Source organism: Salmo trutta, chromosome 17 (assembly GCF_901001165.1).
Source record: "Salmo trutta chromosome 17, fSalTru1.1, whole genome shotgun sequence".
Taxonomy (NCBI): domain Eukaryota; kingdom Metazoa; phylum Chordata; class Actinopteri; order Salmoniformes; family Salmonidae; genus Salmo; species Salmo trutta.
The window spans coordinates 56216738-56236399 of record NC_042973.1 but is presented as its reverse complement, the minus strand read 5'-3'; the positions used below and the strand labels follow the sequence as shown (position 1 = coordinate 56236399).

The 19662-nt window shown below is 39.1% G+C and overlaps 1 protein-coding gene and 1 pseudogene across 1 annotated transcript; both read right to left on the bottom strand.

Moving 5' to 3' along the window:
- LOC115151386 (zinc finger protein 208-like) overlaps window positions 1-11632 on the bottom strand; it is a 111835-nt pseudogene extending 100203 nt beyond the window's left edge.
- Window positions 11633-18016: 6384 nt separating this feature from the next.
- Window positions 18017-19453, bottom strand: LOC115152463 (zinc finger protein 2 homolog; the record flags this gene model as incomplete). Its single annotated transcript, XM_029697338.1, has 2 exons — window positions 18017-18308; window positions 18645-19453. Coding segments are annotated over 2 exons (1101 nt in total), but the record flags the coding sequence as incomplete, so codon positions are not given.
- Between the last annotated feature and the right edge of the window lie 209 nt (window positions 19454-19662).

Below are 19662 nucleotides of genomic sequence, written 5' to 3'. Positions count from 1 at the left end.
CACCTACCAATTTTGGCACTCACCAAACTGAGATTTACTATAAGAAAAATTGGATTACCTTTGCTGTTCTTCGTCAGAATGCACTCCCAGGACTTGTACTTTACACCCAATGTTGTTTTGGTTCCAAATAATCCATAGTTATATCCAAATAGCGGCGTTTTGTTCTTGAGTTCAAGACACTATCCGAAGGGTGATGCGCTGGCGCATATCGTGACAAAAGATTTCAAAATATTCCATTACCGCACTTCGAAGCATGTCAAACACTGTTTAAAATAAATTTTTATGCGATTTTTCTCGTAAAATAGCGATAATATTCCGACCGGGAGACATTGTTTTCGTTCAAAGACTGACAGAAGAAATGGTGTCTTCACGTGCACGCATGCACCCGTGTCATTGTTCTCAGATCGACCACTTTCCAAATCCCCTACTGTTTTTAGCCCAGGGACTGCAGAGTCATCATTCAACATTCTGGCGCCTTCTGAGAGCCTATGGGAGCCTTAGGAAATGTCACGTTACAGCAGAGATCCTCTGTTTTCGATAAAGAGGCTATAGAAGGCCAAGAAATGGTCAGAGGGCACTTCCTGTATAGAATCTTCTCAGGTTTTGGCCTGCCATATGAGTTCTGTTATACTCACAGACACCATTCAAACAGTTTTAGAAACTTTAGGGTGTTTTCTATCCAAATCAACAATTATATGCATATTCTAGTTTCTGGGCAGGAGTAATAACCAGATTAAATCGGGTACATTTTTTATCCGGCCGTGAAAATACTGCCCCCTATCCATAACAGGTTAACAAACCTCCAAATGAGCTTCAATGCCATTCAATGCAATACCAAACTCCTTCTGTGGCCACCAACTGCTCTTAATTGCTAGTAAAATTAAATGCGTGCTCTTCAACCAATCTTCTCTGCACCCGCCGCCTGACTAGCATCACTACTCTGGACGATTCTGACTTAGGTATTTGTTGTTGTCCACATATTCTAAGTGTCTGGAAAACTCTCCTTCCAGACTCATATTAAGCATCTCCAATCCAAAATTAAATCTAGAATCGGCTTCCTATTTCGCAAACAAAGCCTCCTTCACTCACGCTGCCAAACATACCCTAGTAAAACTGACTATCTTATAGATCCTTGACCTGGGCGATGTCATTTTCAAAATAGCCTCCAACACTCTACTCAGCAAACTGGATGCAGTCTATCACAGTGCCAACCGTTTTGTCACCAAAGCCCCATATAGCACCCACCACTGCAAACTGTATGCTCTCGTCGGCTGACCCTCGCTACATATTCGTCGCCAAACCCACTGGCTCCAGGTCATCTACAAGTCTTTGCTAGGCCGCCTTAACTCAGCTCACTGGTCACCATAGCAGCACCCATCCATAGCACGCGCTCCAGGAGGTCTATCTCACTGGTCATCCCCAAAGCCAACACCTACTTTGGCCGACTTTCCTTCCAGTTCTCTGCTGCCAATCACTGGAACAGGAAAAAAATGTATGAAATGTATGCATTCACTACTGTAAGTCGCTCTGGATAAGGGCGTCTTCTAAATGACTAAAATGTAAAAGAATGGAAGGAATTGCAACAATCGCTGACTTTAAAGACATATATCTCCCTCACTAACTTTAAGCATCAGCTATCTGAGCAGCTTACCGATCGCTGAAGCTGTACACAGCCCATCTGTAAATAGTCCATCCAACTGCCTACCTAATCCCAATGTTTTTATTTACTTTTTCTGCTCTTTTGCACACCAGTATTTCTACTTGCACATCATCTGCACATCTATCACTCCAGTGTTAATCTGTTAAATTGTAATTACTTCACTACTATGGCCTATTTATTGCCTTTCCTCCGTACTCCATTTGCACACACTGTATATAGATATTTCTGTTGTGTTATTGACTGTACATTTGTTTATCCAACTTGTTCTCAACTGGCCACCTGGTTAAATAAAGGTGAAATAAAAAAATTAAAATAGAATCTTAACTTTATTGACAACACCCAAATGGATACTGTCATTAACGCGGTTCTGCAATAATTACACATAATTCATAATACTGTAGCAAACATTATATTAAACAGGACATTCAAACGAGCCTTACAATTATAATCCAAAGTAGTGTGAAATGAACTCATCATCAACCTGGAAATGGAGGTTACTCCCCTGAGTTTTCCCCCGTTCAGAATACATTGTGAAAAACTCAAATCTTTGCTCACCATTTTTGCTCCAGGCAGATATAGTACGTCCATAACTATCGGTTTCCTCATTAGCAGGGAGGAGTTTCTGCAATGAAATTGCCCTCGTGCCACAATTTTAGCAAACACAGAAAGGGGCCTATATTGGAGACCAAAAGTCGTCTGGCACACTGCTTAGAGTTTCAACAACATGAATAATGTATTTCTAGCCTACAATCATCTATGTTACTACTAATGTGAAAAGAAGACAAAATATGACTATTCTTGCTCATTTTAAGGCAAATATCAAATAATTTTAATATTCATGACAGAAGTCAATTGTTGTCCAACATCATGGCTCCGCTGTTGGCATCACCTTTTACAGTGGATTACCGCTGTTGTGGGCCTTTAACCATCTGTCTGACTTTGTTGTTCACACAGGAGAGAGACGTGACTATCGTGGAACCTCTGGGGCGCCTCAACAACCTCATGATGCTGAAGAGGCAGAGAAGAGTCTCTCCAGATCAGAACACCTCAAGAAACACCTGCGGAGACCCACAAGGAAAACTCACTGCTGCTCTGACTGTGGGAAGAGATTCACCTCCTCAGGCATTAAAATTCATCAGAGAATCCACACAGGAGAGAGACCTTATAGCTGTACTCAATGTGGGAAGAGTTTTGGTCAATCTGGCCATCTGACTGCACACCAGAGAATACACACAGGAGAGAAACCTTATAGCTGTGATCAGTGTGATCAGGCAGCCTGATATACCACCAAAGAAAGAACACACACAGGAGAGAAACCTCATAGCTGTGAACATTCTCCGATAAGACATCTGATCAAACACCAGAAAATACATGAAGGAGTTGTTTCATGATATCAATGATATGTCACAATGTAGAATGTTTAACATTGTAGTAGGAATATTTTAATAGTGTCACAATGTAGAACCCTAAACGTTTGTCCCCTGTTCTATTGATTTCAGCATGATATGGATATCAGCATCCTAGAAAAATACAAGCTCTGAATTGAAAGAGTTACTATTTATGAGATTTAACAAAAAAGAGCTGTGTTACACTTACCATGTTGGTGACCCACTTTAATCAAAATGCAACACTTCAAAATGTAGCTAGCTGTTTTCTACAAGTTGTCCTCTAACCAGTGATGTACACATTATTCCCAGATTCCGTGTGGTTTTTGAGCTGTTAGTTTAACAGGACGTGCAACCTCATCTCCCTCCTCTCGCACAAATGATTTTAGCATGATATCGATGACTTATGACAAATAAGTGTTCCTTTGTTTAGTGACCCCTACATTTAAATGCATCACTCCAAAATGTAGCTGACTGTCTTCTGCAGGTTGTCCTCTAACCAGTGAGGTAAAATATATCTCCATTTCCAAGTGTTTTTTGTTTTGTTGTGTTAGTTTCAAGAGCAGATTCAAACTGGTTTCCCCCCAAATCGATATAAGACCAAAAAGGTGGAGCAACTAAAGGTGTTGACTCACCACATCTATCAAGACAACTGGAGCACTGGGCCAGACACTCTTAAATAGAACCTGGACCAGCTCAGGTGAAACACCTTCCCACTAACGAGATGGACAAGCCAGCACAGGTGTAACACATACTGACTAACGAGGTGACACCAATCAGTGCGTCCTACGTGCTAACGAGCTAGACGGGCTAACGAGCTGTACGTGCTAACGAGCTGTACGTGCTAACGAGCTGTACGTGCTAACGAGCTGTACGTGCTAACGAGCTATACGTGCTAACGAGCTATACGTGCTAAAGTCCAACCTCATAACATAAATGGAAAAACCAAAGCCTGTAACACCTTAAGACAACAAATATATCCTATATTTTTGTTGGACAAGTTTGCTCACCACCAACAGAAAACAACTTCCATTTCACATTATAATCAACTACAATGCTTCACCTTCACCAATATAAACATGGTGTCTACTGGCTGTCAACAATTAAAACAAGAAAAAAAAGTATTTCTAAATAAAAATATACAATCGTATTATTTTTTTCTCATTTTTCTTTCTATAGAATAAAACTAACTAGCTTCTAGAACTAGCTCCTTAATATCCGTAGTAATTTTCCACCTCACTGCGGAGCTTCTCTCTCTTTTCAGGGTTCACTAGATAGGCATGTTGTTGGATCGGGGCCCAGTCCCCAATGTCATGCTCTAGTACATTTGGTTTGGCAAATCTGAGAATAAACCCTGACATTCTAAAAGCAAGGCAACAATGTCAATATAATTGTACCAAAAATTGTCAGTTGGTTGCATAAATAATTATGATTACTAAACATTACATGAATTGTAAATATCAAAACCAAATGTACACCCCTTTGTTAATATCTATTGGCAATAATTAACTTAATGGTGAGGCATGGAATAATAAAACATGTATTTTTTGTCAGGCTGAATGTTTGAAATATGAGGTGATTTGAGTCATGCTTCTTCAGTAGTGGAATAAAGACAATTAACACTTGAATGTTGTAAAGAAATACTGGAGTGAAGTAGGATTGTTAATCAAATTGATTATAGACCAATTTATTATACTGCGTCCATGTGTATAGGCTGCAAGTACGTTGAAATGAAGTTGTTTTCAAGTCATTGAAAAAAACAACCCGAAAATACATATTTTTAACTTTCAACTAAAACCGAACGTATATTGGACTTCGAGCATAGTCTTCTTTTCAATTACATGTTGCTAGGTGGGATATTTCATTGATATCATGAAACAACTCCTTCATGTATGTATTTTCTGATGGTTGATCAGAGATCTTTTATCGGAGAATCTCTTGTCACATTGATCACAGCTATAAAGTTTCTCCCCTGTGTGTGTTCTCTGGTGTATAGTCAGATAGCCAGATGTACTAAAACTCTTCCCACATTGATTACAGCTAAAAGGTTTCTCTCCTGTGTGTCTTCTCTGGTGCACTGTCAGGTGGCCAGATTGACCAAAACTCTTCCCACATTGACCACAGCTATAAGGTTTCTCTCCTGTGTGTGTCCTCTGGTGTACAATTAGATGGCTAGATGTATTACAATTCTTCCCACATTGATCACAGATAAAATATTTCTCTCCTGTGTGTGTTCTCTGGTGTACAATTAGATGGCTAGATGTAGTAAAACTCTTCCCACATTGATAACAGCTATAAGGTTTCTCTCCTGTGTGTGTTCTCTGGTGCACTATCAAGGAGTTTGACACAGTAAATTTCTTCCCACATTGATTACAGCCAAAAGGTTTCTCTCCTGTGTGAATTCTCAGGTGTACTTTCAGTGCATCTGCTCTTGAGTAACTCTTCCCACAATCAAAACAGTGGTGAGCTTTCCCTCCTGTGTGTACTTGCTGGTGTATTTTAAGTTCTGACGACAATTTGCAGTAAGATTTCTTCCCTGTGGGTCTCTGCTGGTGTTTCTTGAGGAGTTCTGATGTGGAGAGACTCTTCTCTGCCTCGTCAGCATCATGAGGTTGTTGAGGCTCCCCAGAGGATCCACGATAGTCACGTCTCTCTCCTGTGTGAACAACAAAGTTAAACAGATGGTTAAAGGCCCACAACAGCAGAAATCCACTGTTTATTTGAGGTAAAAGGTGATGCCCAGAGCATACCCATGAAGTTGTACAACAATTGACGTCTGTTGAATGATTTGACAATTAAGACAGTCAAGTTAGCAACAAGTAATTTTGTCTTGTTTTCACATTAGTTGTAGCTAGAAATAAGTTCATAAAGTTGTTGACATCCTAAGTAGTGTGCCAGACGACTTTTGGTCTCCAATATAGGCCCCTTTCTGTGTTCAATAAAATCGGGGCATGAGGGCAATGCGCACACAATTTGATTGCAGAAACACCTCCCTGCTAATGAGGAAACCGCTAGTTATGGATGTAGTATATCTGGTAATGAGGAAACCACTAGTTATGGATGTAGAATATCTGGTAATGAGGAAACCACTAGTTATGGATGTAGTATATCTGGTAATGAGGAAACCGCTAGTTATGAATGTAGTATATCTGCCTGGAGCAAAAATGGTGAGCAAAGATTTTAGTTTTTCACAATGCATTCTGAATATTACAGCGCATTATCAGGAGTGCTACTCAAGGAAAGTCACATTAAGCTCTGTGTCTATTCACTAATTCACCACCGTGGGGGAAAACTCAGGGGAGTTCTCATAGACTGACAGCAAAAATAGCCTCCAGGTTGCTTATGAGTGCATTTCACATTACTTTTGGATTATAATTGTTAGGCTTGCTTGAATCTCCTGCTTAATATAATGTTTGTGTTAGTGTCGCAAATCAACTGATTTATACTTTAAAAAACACTTCAACCAGTAAAATGCTCTATGGCTAGCTTTGCATTCAGCCTGACATTTACATTTACATTTTAGTCATTTAGCAGACACTCTTATCCAGAGCGACTTACATTAGTGAATGCATACATTTTATTTCAAGCATTTTATTTTTTTTGTACTGGCCCCCCGTGGGAATCGAACCCACAACCCTGGCGTTGCACACACCATGCTGGCGTTGCAAACACCATGCTCTACCAACTGAGCCACAGGGAAGGCTATGACATTGTGGGTTTGTACACTAAGTGTTTAAAAAATTGGCCCATAACTTCACCAAACAATACCATAGACCTACTGTAGGACCCATAACTTCACCTAACAACAACATAGACCTAGGACTATAAATCATTTAATATTTCAGGTGAAACTAGGAAATTAAAATGTCTTTGTTATGACATTTCATAACCTGATCACCAGATAATTTAGTGAATAATCCCACGAGGCTACTCTGTAATGTGTTGTCATTCTAAATGTCCAGAATAAAGGAAAATAGCTCTGTGTGTTGTACAATAGCCTATCCATCAAGGAACAGTTCTCTACACATTATGAGCTAAGTATCTCTGTGTGCAAACAGACTAACGAGACCCTACTGTAAATCAAGCAGACAATAACGCAGTATAAAAATGAATTTGTTAGGGATGTTGGATCCAACGTGGAGCACGGCATAACTGTCTTTACCAGAGAAATGAATGAAGAAGCACTTTGGTTGTTGTTGCATGTCGTGATGTTTGTCATTCAGAAAATTATTTCCTGGATCAGCTGATGATAGTTGAACATGTGACTGTAACTAAACAGCTACAGTATTAAGAATGACGTGTAATTATTGAAGAACCACATTAATGACAGTATCCATTTGGGTGTTGTCAACAAAGTTAAGATGACTCTCGGTTAGAACCACTGGATTTAGCAAACTCTGAAATGATTTAGGATTTCTGTTCCCATGAAAACTGTTTTCCCAGCGTAACATAAGGAGACACTAAATGTTACGTAGTTAGGGAGCATTTCAGAGATCTGAATACAAAAAACTGTCCGACAGCAAGATCCAACATTTAAGTTGAAGTTCATCATATGACAAGCGTAATGTTATGACTATAACTACTGTTCCCTGAAGGAGGGAAACTAGGTACAACATACTATTAAATCCACACGTTATGAATATAACTACTGTTCCCTGAAGGAGGGAAACTAGGTACAACATACTATTAAATCCACGTTGGATTAACAAGAAGTTTCTTTAACATGGTGTACAATACTTGTATGTTTGAGGAATTTTAATTATGAGATTTCTGTTGTTTGAATTTGGTGCCCTGCAATTTCACTGGCTGACAAATCCCAGAGAGGTTAACCAAGTTTAATTCTTCCCAAAGGGTCATTACAGCTGTAAGTCAGACAAAACATGTTCTCACCATCACAAGTATATATACCCCACTTTGGACACTCCTATCCAATCATTACATCTTCTGGTTTCGTCAGGAAGAGGGTAACAGGATACTAAACCCTTATTACTCCCTTCAGGGTATCTGACCTGACCTCCTGACCTCAACCCCTCCTTCGCCTAATCCACAGATGTCCATCCGCTCCCCCTAAAGCAATCCTGTGATCTCCTCCCGTCCACCCAGCACATTCCACAGCCACTCTGTCTTTCTACAGATCTCAGTCCTTTATATACTCTGCGTCTGATCTATCATGTCTTTAATATGTTCAAAGTTTAGAATCCAACAATAGTCATTAACTTACACTCCCTTTTAGTCGTTCAACTTCGGTACAACATACTATGGGACAATACAATCATTCCCCATGCCGACCCAAACGGATACTAAATGAAACGGCCCCTGGCAGACCACCCAGACCTTACCCCTCAAGACGCGTCAGTTTTGTCAATTTATTCATTGTCTTTTGTTTGAAACACTCCTGTCAATGTTGAGTAACGACGCACACCTGATTACACATATAGAAGTTGGACTAGTCTACCTGGCCTGTGTGCAAATGTAGGCCTATAACATGATTTTGGGGCTCCAGAGTGGCACAGTGGACACTGCATCTCAGTGCTTGAGGCGTCACTAGACGCCCTGGTTCAAATCCAGGCTGTATCACAACTGGCCTTGATTGGGAGTCCCATAGGGCAGCGCACAATTGGCCCAGCGTCGTCCGGGGTAGGCAGTCATTGTAAATAAGAATTTGTTCTTAACTGACTTGCCTAGTTAAATAAAGGTTACATTTAAATAAATAAAAAAAGTGTTTTACGACAAACTGTTTTCTACAAATCCGTCAAGGGAACAACTTTGAGAAGGTTTTAAAACAAAGGTTTCAAACCAATTCATGAATGTAATTGAATCCAGGTATGTTTCGCCTTTAACGTAATGGCATGAAAAAAATTGGCTGAATATTATACAAATGACTTATCAACAGCTCTAATAATTTGCCTCCACAAGAAATCTACACTGGCAGTTCTAGAATACACTATATAGCCTAGAGACCTGGTTAAACTATCATTATGACATCATGGATGAATTCTAGAATATACTATATACCCTAGAAACCTGGTTAAACTATCATTATGACATCCTGGATGAATTCTAGAATATACTATATAGCCTAGAAACCTGGTTAAACTATCATTATGACATCATGGATGAATTCTAGAATATACTATATAGCCTAGAAACCTGGTTAAACTATCATTATGACATCATGGATGAATTCTAGAATATACTATATACCCTAGAAACCTGGTTAAACTATCATTATGACATCATGGATGAATTCTAGAATATATTATATAGCCTAGAAACCTGGTTAAACTATCATTATGACATCATGGATGAATTCTAGAATATACTATATACCCTAGAAACCTGGTTAAACTATCATTATGTCATCATGGATGAATTCTAGAATATACTATATAGCCTAGAAACCTGCTTAAACTATCATTATGACATCATGGATGAATTCTAGAATATACTATATAGCCTAGAAACCTGGTTAAACTATCATTATGACATCATGGATGAATTCTAGAATATACTATATACCCTAGAAACCTGCTTAAACTATCATTATGACATCATGGATGAATTCTAGAATATACTATATAGCCTAGAAACCTGGTTAAACTATCATTATGACATCAGGGATGAATTCTAGAATATACTATATAGCCTAGAAACCTGGTTAAACTATCATTATGACATCAGGGATGGCCAGTCTTTGTATTCATAGTGCAGTGAATTCAGGGGGTTGCCCTGAGCTGAACTCAAACCTGGGTCCAGTGACTGTCAAACCAACACCTTGTAACTGTTATGCCAAGATGTTACTGTTACACCAAGTCTCTGGGCAGCCATTTTGTTGCTGTTTAAAAAAAACACATCAATCAATCAACCAATCTGCAGTTCAAACACTGTCTTGGTAATAAGCTGATGGATGGGTCTGGAGAAATGTAACTAGTCTCAAATGCATAGACAGAGGCTATACAGTGTTGATTTACATTGTTTCTAAACATTGGAGTAAAAAAGCTTATTTGGGGTTCTGATGGGGTACAACAGTTGAACTAAGCTCATGAGGCATGTGTTATATTCTTCAAGAATCAATGGCTATAAATAATTTAAAAGTCCAAAAATTGATGTAGTTATTGCAGATTTCCCCTTTAACACCAAACATCAGTTCAACAACTGCAGAGTTTGTGCCTCTGTATTTAAGACAGTACTTACTAGTGTTAATCAGGGAACGGTTTCTCAAAACCATCTTATGGCTAAGTTCATTATTGGATGCCTTAAGATGCGTTTGGGAAACCGGGCCCAGATGTCCAGTTTCCTCCTCTTCTTCCACCTCCTTTTTGGATGTGACAGCCATCTCCCCCTCCTCCTCCTCTTTCACTCTGAACGCGTCTTCCTCTTCTTTAACTGAAACGTCTCTCTCTTCTTCTTTCACTGTAACGGCCTCACCCTCTACTTGTTTTTGTATTTCAACAGCCTCCTCTTCCTCCTCCGCTTTGACGAGAGCTTCTTTCTCCGTCCAGCAGGCCTCTTCTTTAGCAGGAGGAGAGTAGCTTAGTGAACTCATGGTCGGGGATGTTAGCTAGCTAGGCTAATGCTAACTTAACCAGCCCGCTAGCTAACAAATAACAACAACGCCGTAAATATGAAATTAAATCGGATAAGTAACTAGACGACAGAAATCTGAAGAGCTTTATTGGTTCGGCTATTTTGTCTAGCAAGCTACCGAGGTATCTGATTAACTGTTGCTGCTGTTGAAAGAAGCATTCCGTCCACTAGATTATACGTCACACCAACAGTATTACCTTAAATTCCCAGACCGCCATCTGCTGACTGGAGTGGGTAACGCAGTTGAGTAAAATGTATATTTTAATTTTCAGACAAAAAGTTAAAGTGTAGGAAGCAAGAGTTTTTACTCACCAGTGTAACAACACAGTGTGGTTAAAGACTTAGTAACTGAGCTGTAGTCACGATCTGGTTCCCTATAAGGACAAACAGTTATGTTTTAATGTTATTACATATTTATTATATAACATAATATACACTACTGGTCAAAAGTCTTAGAACACCTACTCATTCAAGGGTTTTTCTTTATTTTTACTATTTTCTACATAGTAGATTAATAGTGAAGACATCAAAACTATGAAATAACACATATGGAATCATGTAGTAACCAAAAAAAGTGTTAAACAATTCAAAATATATTTTATATTTGAGACTCTTCAAATAGCCACGCTTTGCCTTATTGGCAGGTTTGCACACTCTTGGCATTCTCTTAACCAGCTTCACCTGGAATGCTTTTCCAACAGTCTTGAAGGAGTTCCCACATATGCTGAGCACTTCTTGGCTGTTTTTCCTTCACTCTACGGTCCGATTCAGGGAGCCGTCAGTTGGACTCATTTCTCAATGTGTCCACATGACCCGTCAAATAGTAATTAAAGTAATTTGCAATGTCAGGTGGTTTTGGTAATGAATGTTATAATGGGTGGGAATTCAAACATGTCTGCCACTTGTGTTGAACCAAAGTTGTCCATAGATGTTTTCCATCAGCCTTGATTTAGTGATGATAATATCCTTTCTTTTTACCTTGGTCACCAGATGTATTCATTTACAATAACTGGTCTAGCTTGGTCACTAGATTAATTCATTTACAATAACTGGTCTAGCTTGGTCACCAGATGTATTCATTTACAATAACTGGTCTAGCTTGGTCACTAGATGTATTCATTTACAATAATTTGTCTAGCTTGGTCACTAAAAGTATTCATCTACAATAACTGGTCTAGCTTGGTCACTAGATGTATTCATCTACAATAACTGGTCTAGCTTGGTCACTAGATGTATTAATGTACAATAACTGGTCTAGCTTGGTCACTAGATGTATGTATTCATTTACAATAACTGGTCTAGCTTGGTCACTAGATGTATTCATTTACAATAACTGGTCTAGCTTGGTCACTAGATCTATTCATTTACAATAACTGGTCTAGCTTGGTCACTAGATCTATTCATTTACAATAACTGGTCTAGCTTGGTCACTAGATGTATTCATTTCCAATAACTGGTCTAGCTTGGTCACTAGATCTATTCATTTACAATAACTGGTCTAGCTTGGTCACTAGATCTATTCATTTACAATAACTGGTCTAGCTTGGTCACTAGATGTATTCATTTACAATAACTGGTCTAGCTTGGTCACTAGATCTATTCATTTACAATAACTGGTCTAGCTTGGTCACTAGATCTATTCATTTACAATAACTGGTCTAGCTTGGTCACTAGATCTATTCATTTACAATAACTGGTCTAGCTTGGTCACTAGATGTATTCATTTACAATAACTTTGCTCATCAGACAGATCTGTCCGCTACCTTTTTGGTTTCATTACGTTGAACCGTTACATTTCTCAGCTCATCAATCCCTGGGGCATCGTTTGACCTCAGTCTGTTTTCTGAATGGGGCCTTGCTTATCAACAATACTCATAAATCATTTTATAAACACACTCTGTGCCCTTTCAGGATCATCCTCACTACACTCTTCCAGCCATCACACATTCTAAACCTCATCCACAAATGAGTCCTGACTGAACCTCTTGTAGGGCCTTGGGTAGGTTACTTTAGGATCAGCCTTTGGTATATGAGTCCTGACTGAACTTCTTGTAGGGCCTTGGGTAGGTTACTTTAGGATCAGCCTTTGGTATATGAGTCCTGACTGAACCTCTTGTAGGGCCTTGGGTAGATTACTTTAGGATCAGCCTTTGGTATATGAGTCCTGACTGAACCTCTTGTAGGGCCTTGGGTCGGTTACTTTAGGATCAGCCTTTGGTATATGAGTCCTGACTGAACCTCTTGTAGGGCCTTGGGTAGGTTACTTTAGGATCAGCCTTTGGTATATGAGTCCTGACTGAACCTAACCTAAATTATTGTGACTGTCAACTGCTCGGCATACGGAGTATTTACATTTTTTTTTAAAACATTTTTTAGACTACTGCTACTCACTGTTTATTTTCTATGAGTCACTTCACCTACATGTACAAATTACCTCGACTTACCTGTACCCCTGCATATAGCCTCGTTATTGTTATTTTATTGTTACTTTTTATCTTATTTTATTTATACTTTAGTTTATTTAGTAACTATTTTCTTAACTCTATTTTTTTAACTGCATGGTTGGTTAAGGGCTTGTAAGTAAGCATTTAATTTTAAGGTCTACACCTGTTGTATTCAGCGAATGTGACAAATAACATTTAATTTGGTTTGATTGGTTTGGTATTGGGCTTGTTTGATATTGCAGCCGAAAGTGCAGGCGACTGCCAACTGACTGATCTATGCATCTATAAATCACCTTGCATCATAAATAATTACTCATTATTATTTATAAATCAGTCAGCCATTAACCATTTACCCACAATGCAGCATGGATTTGATGCTCTCGAACATGGCCAGTGGTTTAGTAGATGACATAAAGGCTACGCTGCGAACGCGATATCGTGTGTGGAACATAATCTCTAATAATTTGGCTGTTCTAAATTCTGTGTTGTTCAAAGCCAAGACTAATGAACCTATTTTTGACACAATCAGCTGGAAAGCGTCAATGCTTCAGGACGTTTTTTCCCCATCACTACTTTTCAGCATGTTCTCTGGGAACTAGACTACAGGAGTTTTGTGAGGTTTTCTACCTTGGCTTACTGCTAGGGCGCTAGCTGACTGACATCTGGAATCTATATATTTTGGATGTTGGGTATTTTCCCTGCCATCATTCTGTATGTTTCTGCTCTTTTGATCTGCAGTCATGTTTTAGTTGGGTTTTGTTAGTTGGGTTCTAACTGGTCTCCATTAGTTGGGCTCCAGCTCGCTGACCATAGCCGTGCTGATTGGCTACGCTGGTTAGGCTAATAGCTGGTTGGCTAAATAACTCATGTTAGCTTGCTGGCTAAGATAACTGCATATAGCTAACATTCTTTGATATTTGGATAGATGGCGTTATGTATTTCCAAAACTTTAATCACTTAAGTCATGAGTGCAAACGATTGGTTTAATTTGAAGTTATACATTTGAAGGTATTTCTGTTGTAGTTTACATCATAGGTAATAGGCTGGTCCTCCATATTACATCACACCTGACTTTATCATTCTTTGTAATTCTAATTGGTTTTATGTAATAACTCCAAAAATAGAACAGTGAGGTGTAACTTTGCATTGGGACTTAAAACAATTTTTGGGAAAAATATTTTATTTGATATTTTATAAACTTTACCATAACCTAACCATTTTATTTCTCTCCGTCACCCACTTTACATGTGTAGATAATAAAGCATTTGACCTTTCCACTGCGTTAACAATGGAGGATTGGTTGATTTTCAGTTTAAGTATTTAAGATGATTAACGAGAAAAGTATTGTGCAACCATCGGGTAACTTGTTTCATGCACATCGAAGGTGAGGGTGAATGTCAGATGTTCACTGCTTGTATTGATGAAGGAGTGGAATCGATGAAGTTCCTCTGCTGTCCCCTGGAATAGATGGAACACGTCATCAGTCAAGCCTTTTTCAGAGCCTGATGAGGTGCAAGAATGGATTGTTGGGACTGACAATCACATTCTTCTCTAACAACCCCACGTACAGATTGGCATAATTAGATGCTATTTTGAAACTTCAATGACCATAATGCAGTGCGTGCCTACTTGTCCTGTCTGTGTTTATTTTACACCTGCTATGTAAAAGAGACAGAATAATACACGATGGTCAATGCAATCTGGAATCCTTGGGACATCCCTACCCTAAACCCCAACCTTAACCCTAACCATTTTAAATGTCAACTTCAATGGGCTATGGACATCCCAAGGATGTATCTCTACCTGAAAATACATGATTTAAATGATTGATAGTTGGTATTCAGCAGTCATAAAGCCTTATTTACTTTAATGAACTACTAAAATAGTGATTTTGTCAGACAGCATAGACAGCAGCTCTACACTTTATTGACTGACTGATCCATTCATCCTTCCATCCCTCCTCAGCCTTCCTCTCCTCTGAAGACCCAGTGAGGGTGGAGCTCAGTCAGAGAGCTGTTGAGGGACTGGTTAGGAAGAACACTTCTACAGCCAGAGAGGTGAGAGGTCACACATGGTTTAGATGGTAAATATTTATGTCCCCTTAGTGGTTCATCACGTCAGCTAAAGGGAATATGTTCCATCATCTATGTTTATTTACATTAGTGCAAATTGTCCACTGATATTGGTGTAATTTCTCACCCCTTTTGGCTGAATGAAAGTTAATTTCCCCTCAGACACACACATTTGTTCTTTGATATAATGAAGGTCATTTGTGTCAAATGTACTTTTCCCCACTCATTCACCCCATCTCTTTACATTGCTTATGGATATTCGGTGGCCTGACTCAAATTCCGAACACAATGCCCATCCTGGCAGATCTAAACCTAATGCAGCATGGAGTGATCAGAAGTCACATTTAGGTGCCAGGTATAACTGAGGCCATAGATGCTCCATATCCATTACTTGGAGTGTTTTATATAATATGACTAAATGTGTTTCTGTGTTGCAGGGGCAGTCAATAAATGGAACAGCAAGGCCACAGAACATGACATAATCAGAGCTGTGGGAGACCACCTCAAGCCCCTGTTAGAGCCGGGGGTGGTGTTTACCACTCCACCACACCTTCAGCAGGCTGGAAAAGTGGGATTGATCTGTTTGATCCATGTGTTTGTTTCCGTTTTCAGTAGTTGAATCCTATGACATGGGATTGATACTGTTTTTCATACTAAGATATACCAAGAGTCTATTGATTGGTCGGTCATTGGGTTCATTTGTTTTAAAATATGTTCAAATAAAATCAAGCTTTATTTATACAGCACATGTCAGACATGGAGGCAACACTGGCTTCACAGGAAAAAACAATGAAAAAAAATATAAATATTTAGTACACAACAAACATAAGAGGATAAAAAACAGAAGACTAACAACTGAAAGACTAATGAACATTCTAAGGAAATGCCATTGATTAAAATATTAATTGGATGCAATATCCAACCCAGTTAAGACAACAAATATATCCAAGATTTTTGTTGGACAAGTTTTCTCACCACCAACAGAAAACGTCCATATCACATTATAATCAACTACAATGCTTCACCTTCTACAATATAAACATGGTGTCTATTGGATGTCAACAATTAAAAACAAGAAAAAACACATATTTCTAAATAATAATATTCAATTGTATTATTTTTTTCTCATTTTTCTTTCTATCGAATCTATATTCTATATTGTTTATTATCTATATTCTTTCTATATATACACTAGCTTCTAGAACTCTCGTCTTCCTAAAACTCACTAGCTTCTAGAACTCTCGTCCCCTTGGAACGAGCCGAAACAAAACTCATCTCCAATACGGAAAAACGTGCAGTCAAAATAAATTGTGATCCATGGTTTAAGCACTGGTTAAATGCAGAACACAAATCTTTTTGACTGCCCACCCTTGAGACAATCAGCAACCAAGTTGTCCTCACCACGGACATGTCTGATTTCAAGAGGAAACTCCTGCAATATCCGTAGCAGCTTTCCACCTCACTGCAGAGCTTCTCTCTCTTCTCAGGGTTCACTAGATAGGCATGTTGTTGGATCAGGGCCCAGTCCCCAATGTCATGCTCTAGTACATTTGGGTTGGCACATCTGAGAATGAACCCTGATATTCTAAAAGCAGGGCAACAAAGTCAATATAATTGTACCAAAAATTGTCAGTCGGTTACATAAATAATTATGATTACTAAATGTTACATGAAATGTACATTTCAACGTCTTTTTAATGACATTTTGCTAGGTGGGATAGCCCCAATGTCAAAACACAGTTTTAACGTGTCTAAATCAATAACCAATATGCAGAAACAGTTTGTGATATATTGAAAACCTAAACATAAAATGTGCTATATACACAAACATCTGCCACAATAATCATATTACTTGTATTTTTTAAAACAAGCTCCTTAAAAACTGCACAAGCACCAGAAACGCTGTTGTTTTGACAAGTAGCAATAAATCACTGATATCCATTAGGGGGGAAATCAGGTTGTACGTGATGTTGAAACTAACAACTAAACAAAAACACATGGAAATGGGAGATATATTTCACCTCACTGGTTAGAGGACAACCTGCAGAAGACAGTCAGCTACATTTTGGAATGATGCATTTAAATGTAGGGGTCGCTAAACAAAGGAACGCAACACTTATTTGTCATCACTCATCGATATCATGTTGAAATCATTTGTGCGAGAGGAGGGAGATGAGGTTGCAAGTCCTGTTAAAAATAACAGCTCAAAAACCACACGGAATCTGGGAATAATGTGTACATCACTGGTTAGAGGACAATTTGTAGAAAACAGCTAGCTACATTTTGATGTGTTGCATTTTGATTCCAGTGGGTCACCAACATGGTAAGTGTAACACAGCTCTTTTTGTGTTAGTTACTGTTTGTTAATTCACATAAATAGTACTCTTCCATTTCAGAGCCTGGATTTTCCCCCTGAGGCTAATATCCACATCATGTTGAAATCAATAGAACAGGGAACAAACGCTTAGGGTTCTACATTGTGACATCATTAAAATACTCCTTCTACAATGTTAAAACATTCTACATTGTGACATCATTAAAATACTCCTACTACAATGTTTAAACATTGTACATTGTGACATTAATTCACTGATATCATGAAACAACTCCTTCATGAATTTTCTGATGTTTAATCAGATATCTTTTATCAGAGTATCTCTTCCCACATTGATTACAGCTATGAGGTTTCTCTCCTGTGTGTGTTCTCTGGTGTGCTGTCAGCTCTCCAGATCGAGCAAAACTCTTCCAACATTGATCACAGCTATAAGGTTTCTCTCCTGTGTGTCTTCTCTGGTGTACAGTCAGAATGCTTGATGTAGTGAAACTCTTCCCACATTGATCACAGCTAAAAGGTTTCTCTCCAGTGTGTATTCTCTGGTGTACTGTCAGTTTTCCAAATTGACCAAAACTCTTCCCACATTGACCACAGCTATAAGATTTCTCTCCTGTGTGTGTTCTCTGGTGTAGAGTCAGAGTGCTAGATGCAGCAAACCTCTTCCCACATTGACCACAGCTATAAGGTTTCTCTCCTGTGTGTATTCTCTGGTGTGAAGTCAGATGGCCAGATGTAGTAAAACTCTTCCCACATTGACCACAGATATAAGGTTTCTCTCCTGTATGTGTTCTCTGGTGTAGAGTTAGAGAGCCAGATTGACCAAAACTCTTCCCACATTGACCACAGCTATAAGATTTCTCTCCTGTGTGTGTTCTCTGGTGTCGAGTCAGATGTCCAGATTGACCAAAACTCATCCAACATTGATCACAGCTATAAGGTTTCTCTCCTGTGTGTCTTCTCTGGTGTACAGTCAGAATGCTTGATGTAGTGAAACTCTTCCCACATTGATCACAGCTAAAAGGTTTCTCTCCAGTGTGTATTCTCTGGTGTACTGTCAGTTTTCCAAATTGACCAAAACTCTTCCCACATTGACCACAGCTATAAGATTTCTCTCCTGTGTGTGTTCTCTGGTGTAGAGTCAGAGTGCTAGATGCAGCAAACCTCTTCCCACATTGACCACAGCTATAAGGTTTCTCTCCTGTGTGTGTTCTCTGGTGTAGAGTCAGAGTGCTAGATGCAGCAAACCTCTTCCCACATTGACCACAGATATAAGGTTTCTCTCCTGTATGTGTTCTCTGGTGTAGAGTTAGAGAGCCAGATTGACCAAAACTCTTCCCACATTGACCACAGCTATAAGATTTCTCTCCTGTGTGTGTTCTCTGGTGTCGAGTCAGATGTCCAGATTGACCAAAACTCATCCAACATTGATCACAGCTATAAGGTTTCTCTCCTGTGTGTCTTCTCTGGTGTACAGTCAGAATGCTTGATGTAGTGAAACTCTTCCCACATTGATCACAGCTAAAAGGTTTCTCTCCAGTGTGTATTCTCTGGTGTACTGTCAGTTTTCCAAATTGACCAAAACTCTTCCCACATTGACCACAGCTATAAGATTTCTCTCCTGTGTGTGTTCTCTGGTGTAGAGTCAGAGTGCTAGATGCAGCAAACCTCTTCCCACATTGACCACAGCTATAAGATTTCTCTCCTGTGTGTGTTCTCTGGTGTAGAGTCAGAGTGCTAGATGCAGCAAACCTCTTCCCACATTGACCACAGCTATAAGGTTTCTCTCCTGTGTGTATTCTCTGGTGTGAAGTCAGATGGCCAGATGTAGTAAAACTCTTCCCACATTGACCACAGATATAAGGTTTCTCTCCTGTATGTGTTCTCTGGTGTAGAGTTAGAGAGCCAGATTGACCAAAACTCTTCCCACATTGACCACAGCTATAAGATTTCTCTCCTGTGTGTGTTCTCTGGTGTAAAGTCAGATGATCAGATGTAGTAAAACTCTTTCCACATTGATCACAGCTACAAGGTTTCTCTGCTGTGTGTGTTCTCTGATGCATTTTAATGCCTGATGAGGTGAATCTCTTCCCACAGTCAGAGCAGCAGTGAGTTATCTTCCCTGTGCATCTCTGCAGGTGTTTCTTGAGGTGTTCTGATCTGGAGAGACTCTTCTTTGCCT